Source organism: Oncorhynchus tshawytscha, linkage group LG16 (genome assembly GCF_018296145.1).
Source record: "Oncorhynchus tshawytscha isolate Ot180627B linkage group LG16, Otsh_v2.0, whole genome shotgun sequence".
In the NCBI taxonomy this organism is placed as follows: Eukaryota; Metazoa; Chordata; class Actinopteri; order Salmoniformes; family Salmonidae; genus Oncorhynchus; species Oncorhynchus tshawytscha.
The window spans coordinates 25,707,629-25,723,380 of NC_056444.1; the positions used below are offsets into that span (position 1 = coordinate 25,707,629).

At 40.3% G+C, this 15,752-nt stretch overlaps 1 protein-coding gene across 1 annotated transcript in view; it reads left to right on the forward strand.

The window, feature by feature from the left end:
- The first annotated feature begins 275 nt into the window (after positions 1-275).
- Positions 276-15,752, forward strand: part of cngb3.1 (cyclic nucleotide gated channel subunit beta 3, tandem duplicate 1) — a 36,802-nt gene continuing 21,325 nt past the window's right edge. Inside the window, exons 1-5 of the mRNA XM_024374689.2 lie at positions 276-517; positions 1,175-1,253; positions 2,898-3,015; positions 11,713-11,873; positions 12,152-12,463. Of these exons, the coding sequence (XP_024230457.1) occupies positions 389-517; positions 1,175-1,253; positions 2,898-3,015; positions 11,713-11,873; positions 12,152-12,463 (799 nt within the window). The 5' untranslated portion in view covers positions 276-388. The remainder of the gene's footprint in view (positions 518-1,174; positions 1,254-2,897; positions 3,016-11,712; positions 11,874-12,151; positions 12,464-15,752) is intronic.

The following is a 15,752-nucleotide window of genomic DNA, read 5'->3' on the forward strand; positions in this document are numbered from 1 at the left end:
AGCCATGGACAAGAAACAAAATGGCCTCCTACAGTAGAGTTGCTGCTCATTCAACACCTTTGAGTAGAGTACATTTACCAAACAGTCCAACGTCACAGGAAGAGTGTTGGAGATGTGAAGCAGCCATAGGTGGCAGTGATAGCTGCTCTTTGTTGACCCATCCCATAGGAAGAGTGGAGAAGTGTGAAGAGCAGAGGGGGAGTTCCTATGAAGGAATTAATGGAACTGGAGATTAATTACCTGAGGCAGGCTGTCGCTCCGACTGTCAGGCATTCAGGGTTAGACAGTTGGTTAGACAGAGGAGAGAGTCTAAGGATCAGATCTGTTATCCTGGATAGGCTCGCAGGGTTCTCTGTTTCTCACACTGCCCACTAGCCAAACAACCACCATGTTTGGCAAGCTCAAAGCACTGTTCTCGGTGCCCGAGCCTCCTCCGAAGCCGGATGCCACTGCTGCTCCTGCCATGTCTCCTGCCCCCGCACCAGCTCCTGCTCCTGCCCCAGCACCTCCAGTAAAGGTAAGGCATCACCTCTCTTTTCTAAACACTACAGCGGGATATATCATTGAAAGTGTTTCCCGGCAGGATGAATACTTAGACATAGGGGTAGAAATGTATTCATTTTTAGAGCAGTTGAATAAACAGGGCCTATATTATTACCACTGATTATATAGATATTGTGGGACTTTAGTGTAATGACTGGCAGTTATTGATGTATGTAAATGTTGTTTAGGATTGTTTCTGAATGTCTTAAACTGTACACAGGATTAAATGGCCCTAAAGATGTAATATAATATGCTTGACATATATACAGTCAACATACAGTTTGACTAATTAACCTTATCCCATGACAAATTGCTTGAAACAATATTGTCTTTATATTTTATAATGCTTGCTGTTTACCAAAAAAGTGGTGGGGCATCCAGTCTGCTGTTGTTTGAATCCCAGATGGGGGGGGGGCGACTCTGACCTTGCAGGGGTCCAGAGAAACTGTGTCACTTCAGTGCTAATGGGCACCTGTCTTCATGTCTCATTGGACCATATCTAAGAGTAGGAGTAGCCTTTTCAGGTAATAATGGATAAAAGGGGAAATCTGATCCTAGATCAGCATTGCTCTAAGTCTGTTGGTGAATATGGGCTATTGTTTTTAGTGAGGTAACAGCGTTGTTTTCCCAGGAAGAGGAGAAGCCTGCAGAGGAAAAGGATGAGGAGAAGAAAGAGGAAGAACCTCAGAAGGAGGAGGCTAAACCAGCAGGTAAGTTTGTTTGTTTTCGTCTAGCATTTTCTCTTGCTTCTATATGCTATTGAACTTGCTCAGTTTGTGTCATATAATACTCAAACACAAGGGGACAGAATTAAGACTTTTCATTGTCGGCGTTTTGGCTGTGGCATACCCTCTGTCACACACCAAGAAATGTTGCAGCCACAACATTAACAAAGTCTCATTCTACCCTCTTGTCTATGGATTTCCTGGAACTCCAGGAGATGTATGTTAACTGTGATCTCTGCTTTATTTTACCCAACAGTACTATATATAACAATGGGCTGGGTTTCAAGTAAAGAACAAAAACAAAGCAGAAGTTGAAGGTTTCTGGCAAAAAAAACGTATGTTTGATTTGGGATCCAGTTGAGTTTATTTTCGCGTAACTAACAGAGTATACTGCCAAACAAAACATTTTTTGTTGATTACATTATTCCAAAAAAACTTTTTCTTACACTGGGAATCTGGCAGACCTCTATATTTGATTTAACAAGGCCCAAACTCCCAAAGTGATTGTGACATGTGAAGCTTTGGCTCCCTGATTCTTCAATATCCTCCCTTTCTCTCAGGCTCTCATTCAAAGATAGTAACTTACTACTTACTACATTTTACTCCATCATATAATTCAATTATTTTATTTAGTAACAACTCAATTTGATTCCATGATATAATTAAATTGGTTTGTTTATCATATCATTCCAGTTAACTATTTCAATGCTGAGGTGAAAGATAAGCTAATGTTTGATCTACCTGTGTTGTTGAGATATGAGTGCTGGTTTGGGAAGTAGGACACACATGACAGCCTGCTCCCTAGTCCATCTGTCTGTTCCTATACATCAGCAGCAGAAACAACACATGTCCACCCCCTCTGCACCTTTTCTCTTTCACTAATCCACATCTCAGAGACACACACTGACACTCAGTGCATTCTAGAACAACAAATGCTTCATTTATGATAGCTTTTTGTGTGTAATGGCAGTAAGCAATTCCATTACTTTCAGATGTTGTCATGTTGTTTTTCCCCTAAGTAATATATATTGAGTATACAAAGCATGCTCTTTCCATGACATAGACTGCCCAGGTGAAAGCTACGATCCCATATTGATGTCACTCAGTGTCACTCAGTGTTCAATCAGTGTAGATGAAGAGGAGGGGACAGGTTAAAGAAGGATATTTAAGCCGAGACAATTGAGACATGGATTGTGTATGTGTGCCATTCAGAGGGTGAATGGGACAGACAAAATATTTAAATTCCTTTGAACGGGGTATGATAGTAGGTGCCAGGCGCACTTGTTTGAGTGTGTCAAGAACTGCAACCCTGCTGGGTTTTTCACGCTCAACAGTTTCCCGTGTGTATCAAGAATGGTCCACCACCCGATCCATCCAGCCAACTTGACACAACTTTGGGAAGCATTGGAGTCAACATGGGCCAGCATCCCTGTGGAACGCTTTGGACACCTTGTAGAGCCCATGCCCCAAAGCATTAAGGCTGTTCTGAGGGCAAAAAGGGATGCAACTCAATAATAGGAAGGTGTTCCTAATGTTTGGTATACTCAGTGTATGGTCTTAAGTTTCAGTCTCTACTCACGTTCTACACTGATCCACTTGCTCATATTATCTTTTGTACACTACCCATAGATCCTGCCCCAGCTCCAGCCCCAGCTCCAGCCCCTGCCCCTGCCCCAGCCCCTGCCCCGGCCGCTGCCCCAGCACCTGCACCTGCAGAAGGGGACAAACCCGCTGATGGGGCTGAAGGGTAAGAACATGAATAACACCTGGCTGTGAAACTGTCTATTGGCTATTAGTTCAGCCAGTACACCCCACAGGAACTGCCAAATAGGGGTAGTAGGACATAACAAAGTTGTTAAAGAGATAGGGGAGAACATGGGGAGTGAGAGAGAGTTCATACTGGGGCTGTTCATCTACTGAGATGAGATGTGTTAATAATAATCTCATTTTATGTGTAAAATGAGAAAAAGCTTATACATGTTGTTGTCCGTACACAGCACAGTAACATGTAGTCTAGTCTCTTCCCACAACTGCAGTGGCTGTGGCTGTTGCTTGTGGGAAGACAATAGTCTACATGTTTGCAGTACTAAAGACAACAAAAGCAAGATTACAAATAGACTATTAGTGCGGTGTAGGCCTATATTGTGTCTACAGGCAGCTGCTTAGCGATGGCTTGATGTTTTCCCTCCTCACTACAGAATGACTTGCAGCTTGTGACTCCCAAAGTAGCTGAATAAGATTATGGGATTATGGGTATTTGTGACTTAAGGAGGTCAGGGGATGGGTGGCGGTAGTTCACGTGTAAGTTTTATTTGAAAAGGTTTTCTTTGCTTTCTCTCTGTACTGTAGCTAATTTCTGACTTCAAGGAAGTAGGATAGCTTTTACAGTGGAATAGTTTCTGGTCTTGATTGAGAGAACTTCTATTCTGTATTTGGCTTCTGTAAAGGCTGATTTCACATACAGTGTGTGTGACTTGTGCTGAAATCCTATTTCCTTGTTGAGGTACAGCCAAGTAAAAACAGAACGGAAATCCCACCTGCTTCTATTTCTGGCTATACAGAGCAGTAAGCTCCATACCTCTTAATGTGTGTGTGTGTTTTCTTAAATGCTTCATGTGGTATAGAATTCTTATACGATGCTAGTGGGAAATATCTTTAAGTACAGTGCAGAGAAATGAGAACCATTCCTGCAGTGGAATTATTTATTTGATTTGATTTGACTGACCAAAGTGCCCTCTAGTGGCCTCATGGGTGGAACGTCAATAATATTTTTGATAATTTCATAATTAATAAACAGTATTTCAAAGAATATGCTGAAAATCAGCTGTTTCTATGTCAAACGGTTTTGTTATTTTTCAGTCTTCTGTGATGTATATAAAAGTGTAATATTGGGATGCAAACTCAACATTGAATACATTACAATTCTATATCTGACATGGTACAACCATGTATGTGATGTGTATACTTTTGTTTCAAAGTAGAATAAATATGATGTGTGAACCTGATCTAGCCCACTGCAGTAAATTAAAAAGGGACAGATAAAATGTGAATATAAGTCCAGTGTAAATATAGCATCTTCTCAGAGTATATTAGGGATATACAGTACAGATGGAAAGTATTCTTAGTTTCCTGGCACACCTGGCAATTACTTTGTAACCAACTAATCACTAGCACCAGGATTACCTCCAGTGCGCCTGGAGAGAGCACGAGAGAGAGAGAGACGGCGATTATATTTGTTCCTAGTACTAAGATGGCAGGTAGCTGGTATGCTGCTGTGCTGAGTATGACTCAATAGGTCCACATGGACAACACAGACATGGTGGTCCCACTGCGTTTACACAGGCAGCTCAATTCTGATCTTTTGCCGAATTATTGGCGATCTGATTGGTCAAAAGACCAATTAGCTGCAAAAGATCAGAATTGGGCAGACTTTGTAAACACAACCATAATGATTGCGAGGAGTTCTGTGAATTTAGCGAATGCAGCTCTGTACACCCAGGATCAAATCTAGGCCCTATCTAATACCATACTGTCGGGCCGGGTTTCCCGACTTAATTTGGCCCAGGGGGGCCAAATAAAACCACCCCAAGTTTTCTGTGGGAAAAAAATCATATATTCTGTACCAGACAAAAGTTTGGACTCACATACTCATTCCAGGGTTCTTCTTTATTTTTGACTATTTTCTACATTGTAGAATAACAGTGAAGACATCAAAACTATTAAATAAAACATATAGAATCATGTAGTAACCAAAAAAGTTTTAAACAAATCAAATATATTTTATATTTGAGATTCTTCAAATTATCCACCCTTTGTCTTGATGACAGCTCAAAGCAAATCAAATCAAATTTGATTGGTCACATACACGTGTTTAGCAGATGTTCATGCGAGTGTAGCGAAATGCTTGTGCTTCTAGTTCCGACAGTGCAGTAGTATCTAACAAGTAATCAAACAAATCCACAACAACTACCTTATACACACAAATGTAAATGAATAAGAATATGTACATATAAATACAGTTGAAGTCAAAAGTTTACATACACTTAGGTTGGAGTCATTAAAACTTGTTTTTCAACCACTCCACAAATGTGTTGCTAACAAACTATAGTTTTGGCAAGTCAGTTAGGACATCTACGTTGTGCATGATACAAGTCATTTTTGTTTACAGACAGATTATTGTTTACAGACAGATTATTTCACTTATAATTCACTGTATCACAATTCCAGTGGGTCAGAAGTTTGCATACACTAAGTTGACTGTGCCTTTAAACAGCTTGGGGAAGTGATGTCATGGCTATAGAAGCTTCTGATTGGCTAATTGAAATAATTTGAGTCAATTGGAGGTGTACCTGTGGATGTATTTCAAGGCCAACCTTCAAACTCAGTGCCTCTTTGCTTGACATCATCGGAAAATTTAAAAAAATTGTAGACCTCCACATGACTGGTTCATCCTTGGGAGCACCTGATGGTACCACGTTCATCTGTACAAACAATAGTACGCAAGCATAAACACCATGGGACCACGCAGCCGTCATACCTTTCAGGAAGGAGACGCGTTCTGTCTCCTAGAGATTAACGTACTTTGGTGCGAAAAGTGCAAATCAATCCCAGAACAACAGCAAGGACCTTGTGAAGATGCTGGAGGAAACAGGTACAAAAGTATCTCTATATCCACAGTAAAACGAATCCTATATCAACATAACCTGAATGGCAAGGAAGAAGCCACTGCTGCAAAACCGTCATAAAAAAGCCAGACTACGGTTTGCAACTGCACATGGGGACAAAGATCATACTTTTGGAGAAATATCCTCTGGTCTGATGAAACAAAAATAGAACTGTTTGGCCATAATAAGCATCGTTATGTTTGGAGGAAAAAGGGGGGACGCTTGCAAGCCGAGGAACACCATCCCAACCATGAAGCACGGGGGTGGCAGCATCATGTTGTAGGGGTGCTTTGCTGCAGGAGGGACTGGTGCACTTCACAAAATAGATGGCATCATGAGGGAGGGAAATTATGTGGATATATTGAAGCAACATCTCAAGACATCAGTCAGGAAGTTAAAACTTGGTCGCAAATGGGTCTTCCAAATGGAAAATGACCCCAAGCATATTTCCAAAGTTGTGGCAAAATGGCAGGTTAACAGGTTAAGGACAATAAAGTCATGGTATTGGAGTGGCCATCACAAAGCCCTGACCTCAATCCTATGGAGCATATGTGGGCAGAACTGAAAAAGCGTGTGCGAGCAAGGAGGCCTACAAACCTGACTCAGTTACACCAGCTCTGTCTGGAGGAATGGGCCAAAATTCACCCAACATTTTGTGGGAAGCTTGTAGAAGGCTACCCAAAATGTTTGACCCAAGTTAAACAATTTAAAGGCAATGCTAACAAATACTAATTGAGTGTATGTAAACTTCTGTCCCACTGGGAATGTGATGAAAGAATTAAAAGCTGAAATAAATCATTCTCTCTACTATTATTCTGACATTTCACATTCTTCAAATGAAGTGGTGATCCTAACTGACCTAAGACAGGGAAGTTTTACTAGGATTAAATGTCATAAATTGTGAAAAACGGAGTTTAAATGTATTTGGCTAAGGTGTATGTAAACTTCTGACTTCAACTGTATATGGATGATTGATGGCTGTTCGGCATAGGCAAGATGCAGTTGATGGTATAGAATACAGTTTATACATATGGGATGAGTAATGTAGGATATGTAGACATTATTAAAGTGGCATTATTTAAAGTGACTAGTGATACCTATATTAAATCCATTTATTAAATCTATTAAAGTGGCCAGATATATGAGTCTCTATGTTAGCAGCGGCCACTCTGTTAGTGATGGCTGTTTAACTGTCTGATGGCCTCGAGAGCTGTTTTCAGTCTCTCGGTACCAGCTTTGATGCACCTGTACTAACCTCGCCTTCTGGATGATAACGGAGTGAACAGGCAGTGACATCGGGTGCTGTAGGTGTCCTGGAGGGAAGGTAGTTTGCCCCCGGGGATGTGTTGTGCAGACTGCACTAACCTCTGGAGAGCCTTGCGGGTCTGGGTAGAGCAGTTGCCATACCAGACGGTGATACAGCCCGACATCTGTAAAATTTGTGAGGGTTTTAGGTGACAACAAATTTCTTCAGCCTCTTAAGAGGCACTGTTGCGCCTTCTTCTCCACGCTGTCTGTGTGGGTGGACCATTTCAGTTTGTCCGTGATGTGTACGCCGAGGAACTTAAAGCTTTCCACCTTCTCCACTACTGTCCCGTCGATGTGGATGGGGAGACGCTCCCTCTGCTGTTTCCTGAAGTCCACGATCATCTCCTTTGTTTTGTTGCTGTTGAGTGAGAGGTTATTCTCCTGACACCACACTCCGAAGGCCCTCACCTCCTTCTAGTAGGCCGTCTCGTCGTTGTTGGTAATCAAGCCTACCACTGTGGTGTCATCTGCAAACTTGATGATTGAGTTGGAGGCGGGGTCGAAAGCCCAGGACCCAGTTGCACAGGGCGGGGTCGAGTTAGAGTTAGAGTAGTAATGGTCCAGAATGCTACCAACTTGTCACGCATTCGATATGTAGATAGAATTTAGGAAGCCTTGTTCTCAGATTAGGTTTGTTAAAATCCCCAGCTACAATAAATGCAGCCTCAGGGTATATGTTTCCAATTTAAATATAGTCCAGGGAAGTACTTTCAGGGCCGTCAAGGTATCTGCTTGGAGGGGGGTCGGCATTTGATTGTAAGGAATTCTGGGGTCAGGTGAACAATAGGACTTGAGTTCCTGTATGTTGTTATGATTACACCATGAGTCGCTAATCATAAGGCATACACCCCTGCCCTTCTTCTTACCAGAGAGATGTTGTTTCTGTCGGCGCAATGCGTGAAGAAACCGGGTGGCAGAACCGATTCTGACAACATATCCCAAGTGAGCCATGTTTCTGTGAAACAGAGAATGTTACAATCTCTGATGTCCCTCTGGAAGGCAACTCGTGCCCTAATTTCGTCCACCTTGTTGTCTAGAGATTGGACATTGGCGAGTAATATGCTCGGAAGCGGTGGATGGTGTGCTCGCCTTCTAAGTCTGACCAGTAGGCCGCTCAGTCTGCCTCTCCTGCGGCGACAGCGTTGTTTTGGGTCGGCCTTTGGGATAAGATCCCATGTCCATGGTGGAGGTCCAAACAAAGTATCTGCTTCAGGAAAGTCGTATTCCTGGTCATAATGTTGGTCAAATGACATCGCTTTTGTATCCAGTAGTTCTTCTGGGCTATATGTAATGACACGTGAGATTTTCTGGGCTAACAATGTAAGAAATAATATGGAAAAACTGCATAGTTTCCTAAGGACCTGAAGTGAGGCAACCATCTCTGTCGGCACCATCTAGCTTTTCACACTCTTGGCATTCTCTCAACCAGCTTCATGAGGTAGTCACCTGGAATGCATTTCAATTAACAGGTGTGCCTTGTTCATAGTTAATTTGTGGAATTTCTTTCCTTCTTAATGCATCTGAGCCAATCAATTATGTTGTGGCTAGGAATGCGTGGTATACAGAGGATAGCCCTATTTGGTTAAAGTACAAGTCAATATTGTGGCAAGAACAGCTGAAATAAGCAAAGAGAAACGACAGTCCATTATTACTTTAAAACATGAAGGTCAGTCAATCAGGAAAATGCCAAGAACTTTTAAAGTTTCTTCAAGTGCAGTCACAAAAACCATCAAGCACTATGATGAAACTGGCTCTCATGAGGACCACCACAGGAAAGAAAGACCCAGAGTTACCTCTGCTGCAGAAGATATATTCATTAGAGTCAACTGCACGTCAGATTGCAGCCCAAATAAATGCTTCACAGAGTTCAAGTAACAGACACATCTCAACATAAACTGTTCAGAGGATACTGGGGGGTGAATAGGGGGGTGAATAGTTATGCATGCTCAAGTTTTCAGTTCTATTGTCTTATTTCTTGTTTGTTTCACACCCAAAAATATTTTGCATCTTCAAAGTGGTAGGCATGTTGTGTAATTCAAATGATACAAACTCCCCCAAATCCATTTTAATTCCAGGTTGTAAGGCAACAAAATAGGAAAAATGCCAAGGGATGAATACTTTCGCAAGCCACTGTATATATACACTACCGTTCAAATGTTTGGGGTCACTTAGAAATGTCAGTGACTCCGGGATGCTGGCCTTCTAGGCAGAGTTGAAAAGAAAAGGTCATATCTGACTGGCCAATAAAAGAAAAGATTAAAATGGGCAAAAGGACAGACACTGGACAGAGGAACTCTGCCTAGAAGGCCAGCATCCCGGAGTCGCCTCTTCACTGTTGACGTTGAGACTGGTGTTTTGAGGGTACCATTTAATGAAGCTGCCAGTTGAGGACTTGTGAGGCATCTGTTTCTCAAACTAGACACTCTAATGTACTTGTCCTCTTGCTCAGTTTGGCACCGGGGCCTCCCACTCCTCTTTCTATTCTGTTTAGAGCCAGTTTGCGCTGTTCTGTGAAGGGAGTTGTACACAGTGTCGTATGAGATCTTCAGTTTCTTGCCAATTTCTCACATGGAATAGCCTTCATTTCTCAGAACAAGAATAGACTGACTATTTTGAGCCTGTAATCGAACCCACAAATGCTGATGCTCCAGATACTCAACTTGTCTACAGAAGGCCAGTTTTATTGCTTCTTTAATCAAAATAACAGTTTTCAGCTGTGCTAACATAATTGCAAAAGGGTTTTCTAATGATCAATTAGCCTTTTAAAATCATAAACTTGGATTAGCTAACACAACGTGCCATTGTAACACAGGAGTGATGGTTGCTGATAATGGGCTTCTGTACACCTATGTAGATTTTGCATAAAAATTAGTCATTTCCTGCTACTATAGTTGTTTACGACATTAACAATGTCTACACTGTAAAACAAGGTTGTCCACTATCGACATATTATTAAGGCCATCAAAATGTTAGCTATTAAAATCAGATCCAACAATAATATTAAGGGATTAGAAATCCAGGGATTAAAAACAAAGGTGTCATTGTGCGCTGATGATACATGCTTTCTTTTAAATCCACAACTTGGATCCCTACACAGCCTCATAGAGGATCTAGATACTTTTTCTAACCTCTCTGGATTACAACCAAATTAATTATTAAGTGTACTATATTACATATTGGATCGCAAACAAATACAACTTTTACATTACAGTGTAGTTTACCAATAAAATGGTCTAATGGTGATGTGGACATGCTCGGTATAGATATCCCAAAATAAATAAATGATCTCATTTATTTCTTAGCAAAAATAGGTAAGATCTTGCAACCATCAAAAGGAAAATACCAGTGTATTTGTGGAAAAATCACCCTGATTAACTCTTTAGTCATATCCCAGTTTACCTATTTGCTCATGGTCTTGTCTACATCTAGTGAACAGTTATTTAAATTATATGAGAAAAAATATTGAATTTTATTTGGAACGGCAAGCCAGACAAAATTAAATGGGCCTATTTATACAATGAATATGAATTCGCAGGGCAGACATTATTACATATTAATGCTTTAGACCTCTCACTAAAGCCTTCAGTCATACAAAAGTTATACTTTAATCCAAACTGGTTCTCTAGCAAATTAATAAGAATGTCTCACCCCGTGTACAAGAATGGCCTTTTTCCCTTTATTCAGATTACAACCTCTCACTTTCAGTTATTTGAAAAGGAAATAATCTCCCAAATATCAGTTTTTAAAACAAGCCATAGAAAGTTGGTTGCAATTTCAATTTAATTTACCAGAAAAAAACTGAACAAATAATGCAACAAATATTGTGGTTAAACTCAAACATACTAATAGCTATTAAAACATTTTTTAAACATTTTTTTAAAGTATAATCTTTGTAAATTATATCATAAATACTGTAAGACTGATTGATTTATGTCACACATGCAGCTAACAAAAATATATGGAAATGTGTGCTCTACCCAAAATTACAACCAACTAATTGCAGCATTACTGCAAAACATTAGGGGGGGGTTAGAAAGTAATAAAGGAAAATATATATATTTTTTAAGATGTGTGTGTGTGTGTGTGTACGTATATATATGGATTCTTGGATTTGATGCCTTCTTGGATTGCACTTCTAATGTAACTCATTTAAGTTAATATATATATATTTTTTTTACATTGTTTGCAAACTGATATGTGACATGTATTAATGCAAAAATAACATGTAGAACAGGCAACAAAAAATTTATATTTTAAATTTTTGACCGGTCACCACTGTACTGATGTAATCAGTAGCCCGCAAAAAAAATCTCAGCACCTGGTCAGGACTGCCCTTACATGCAATATCTATTTAAGGAACATGCCATAACATTCATCCTCCTTTTATTTGAACACAAATCATGTTCTTCTTCTGATTATTTGAATTAATTAGAACCCTGTTAAACAATTTGTCCTCTTGTCTCTTGATGCAGTGAAGAGCAGCCCCCTCCTCCACCTCCGCCGGTTGTGTACAGCAGGTATGCAGATGACACACTCCGGGAAGTTGTCAAACGGCTAAGAGACCGGACAAATACCTACAAAGAGAGAGCCATTGACCCCTATGCTACCACACCTGAAATCAGCCCCCCTATCAGTAAGTGGACCTACTGTAAACAGATGTTGTTGTGTCAATCAGTCAATCAATCAATCACTTTCATTTTTGATTAGTTAGAGTTGTCTAATAAGGAACCGTATATGTATCATACTGTATGTATAATATATTATATTTCAATACATATCGACCATGTTAAAATTTAGAAGGCCTGATATTCTCAATGATGAAGCCCAAATGTTAGACTATATAATTATAAACTCCTCTGCTATTCCATACCACTCATATCATTCATAATGGTTTCTGCCTGTTTTCTACAGCCCCGGTCTTGAGGAAACCAGACTACCTGAGGAAGAAGGAGGCAGAGAGGATAAAAGCAGAGGAGGATGCAATAAAAAAAGCAGAAGCAGACGCAATAAAGGCAGTAGAGATGGCAAAGAAAAAGGAGGAGAAAGCGAAGGCAGATGCGGAGAAGAAGGAGGCAGAGCGGCTAAAGAAACAGGAGGAGGAGCAGGCAGCTAGAGATGCATCCATTTGTCCCACGATCAGCTTTTCCTTCATTGACACTATGCTCCAACCAGTTGAAGACGCCATGGACTCAGTGCTTGGTAACACCATAGATCCATTCACAGGTAGTGCTCAGTTACATACTAAAGTACACCTACACACTACACTACAGCTACACACTAGGTAGGCAGCTAGCGGTGAAGAGTGCTGGGCCAGTAACCGAAAGGTTGCTGGTTTGAATCTTCGAGCCGACTAGGTGAAAAATCTTTCGATATGCCTTAAATCAAGGCACTTATCCCTAATTGCTCTGGATAAGTGCATTTGCTAAATGACAAAAAATGAACAGCTTCATAATACAGTTACAGTGCATTCACAAGGTATTCAGACCCCTTGACTTTTTACACATTTTGTTACGTGCCTGGTTTCCTCCAGACGTGACACTTGGCATTCAGGCCAAAGAGTTTAATCTTGTTTCTCATGGTCTGAGAGTCCTTTAGGTGCCTTTTGGCAAACTCCAAGCGGATGCTCATTTGCCTTTTAACTTCTTATGGCTGTAGAGGCAGTATTGAGTAGCTTGGATGAAAGGTGTCCAGAGGTGCCCAGAGTAAATGGCCTGATCCTCATTCCCAGTTGCTAATATATGCATATTATTATTAGTATTGGATAGAAAACACTCTGAAATTTCTAAAACTGTTTGAATGATGTCTGTGAGTATAACAGAACTCATATGGCAGGCAAAAACCTGAGAAGAAATCCAAACAGGAAGTGAGAAATCTGAGGTTGGTCGATTTTCAACCCAGGCCCTATTGAATTCAGTGGGATATGGATGACGATGCACTTCCTAGGGCTTCCACTAGATGTCAACCATCTTTAGAAACTTGAATGAGGCTTCTACTGTGTTGTGGGCCTGAATAAGAGCTGAATGAGTCAGGTTACTGGCAGAGCCATTTCCTGGTAATGCGCATTCCACATGATATCGACCTGCGTTCCATTGCTCCTCTACACACAAAGGAATTCTCCGTTTGGAACTTTAAGATTTATGATAAAATCATCCTGAAGATTGATTGTATACTTAGTTTGAAATGTTTCTAAGACCTGTAATAAAACTTTTTGAAGTTTTTGTCCGAAGTTATGGGGGACCTACACAAGCGTTTGGATTTGTATACCTAAGCCCTAACAAAAGTAGCTACTTGGACATAAATAATGGTCATTATTGAACAAATCAAGCATTTATTGTGGAACTGCGATTCCTGGGAGTGCATTCTGATGAAGATCATCAAAGGTAAGGGAATATTTATAGTGTAATTTCTGATTTCTGTTGACTCCAACATGGTGGAAAATGTTATTTGTTTTCTGAGCGCCGTAAAGTTTTTTTGAAATCTGACACTGCGGTTGCATTAAGGAGAGGTATATCTATATTTCCATGTCTAACACTTGAATTTATCAACATTTATAATGAGTATTTCTGTAATGATGTGGCTCTCTGCAATATCACCGGGTGTTTTTGGAACTAGTGAACGTAACGTGCCAATGTAAACTCAGATTTTTTATATAAATATGAACTTTATCAAACAAAACATACATGTATTGTGTAACATGAAGTCCTATGAGTGTCATCTGATGAACATCATCAAAGGTTAGTGATTAATTTTATCTCTATTTGTGCTTTTTGTGACTCCTCTCTTTGGCTGGAAAAATGGCTGTGTTTTTCTGTGGCTTGGTGGTGACCTATCATAATCGTTTGTGGTGCTTTCGCTGTAAAGCCTATTTGAAATCGGACACTGTGGTGAAGGCCCTTCTTCTGAAGGCCCTTCTTCATTGATTGCTCAGTTTGGCCGGGAGCCAGCTCTAGGAAGAGTCTCGGTGGTTCCAAACTTCTTCCCTTTAAGAATGAGAGAGGGCACTGTGTTCTTGGGGACCTTCAATGCTGCAGAAATGTTTTGGTACCCTTCCCCAGATCTGTGCCTCGACACAATCTTGTCCCAGAGCTCTACGGACAATTCCTTCAACTTCATGGCTTGATTTTTGCTCTGACATGCAGTGTCAACTGTGGGACCTTATATAGCCAGGTGTGTGCCTTTCCAAATCATGTCCAATCAAGGGAATTTACCACAGGTGGACTCCAATCAAGTTGTAGGAACATCTCAAGGATGATAAGTGGCAAAGGGTCTCATAGCAAAGGGTCTGAATACTTATGTAAATAAGGTATTTCAGTTTATTTTATTCTATATATTTGCAAACATTTTGAAAAACCTGTTTTCGCTTTGTCATTATGGGGTATTGTGTGTAGATTAATGAGGAAAACAATTAATTTAATCCATTTTAGAACAAGGCTGTAACGTAACATTTGAAAAAAGTGATGGGGTCAGAATACTTTACGAATGCACTGTAGAGTTCACATGTTAGCATCACCTTTTCACCATTGCAGATTCAGATGTAACATTTGCAGTTTCACATGGGAAAAACATTTACATGTGAAAGCCTTTCAGATGTGAAAATCAAACTCTGACATGTGGAATTGCATTTACACATGCAAAAACTTTCAATGTGGAAATCAAACTCTCCCTTTGTTGAAATTTTGCATCCCCATGAGTCACATTTATTTCACGAGATTATGTTTTCCCATGTGTAGTTTCATGTTTTCACATGTTGATTTCACATGTTATCATGGAAATGAATGTTTTTTTCTGTAAGGTTAGCTACACACTACACTACAGCTACAACTGCACACTACACTACAGCTGCACACTACACTACAGCTACACACTACATCTGCACACTACACTACAGCTACACTACAGCTATACACCACTCAGGGTTGGGTAGGTTACTTTCTATATGTAATCTGTTACAGTAAAATTGTAATCAGTAATGTAGCTTTTGGATTGCCCAAACTCAGTCATGTAATCTGATTACATTCCGTTACTTTTAGATTACTTTCCCCTTAAGAGGCATTAGAAGAAAAACAAAATGTATGTTATCAATTGAACAACATCTATTGCAGGATAAATCAATGTTAAAGTTTACATAGCTGGCCATACATGAATGTTACATTTTACTTTATGGGTTTGTTATGTAGACTTCTTCTCACCCATTGCTTTCTACTACATGTAATAATACGATTACATTATATCACACTACAGCTAAATACCACTAAACTCTACAGCTGTACACTACAGCTACATACCACAGAACTCTACAGCTGCACACTACACTACAACCACCCACTACAGCTACATACCACACAACTCTACAGCTGCACACTACACTACAACCACCCACTACAGCTACATACCACACAACTCTACAGCTGCACACTACACTACAACCACACACTACAGCTACATACCACACAACTCTACAGCTGCACACTTCACTACAGCTACACACTACACTACAGCCACATACTACATC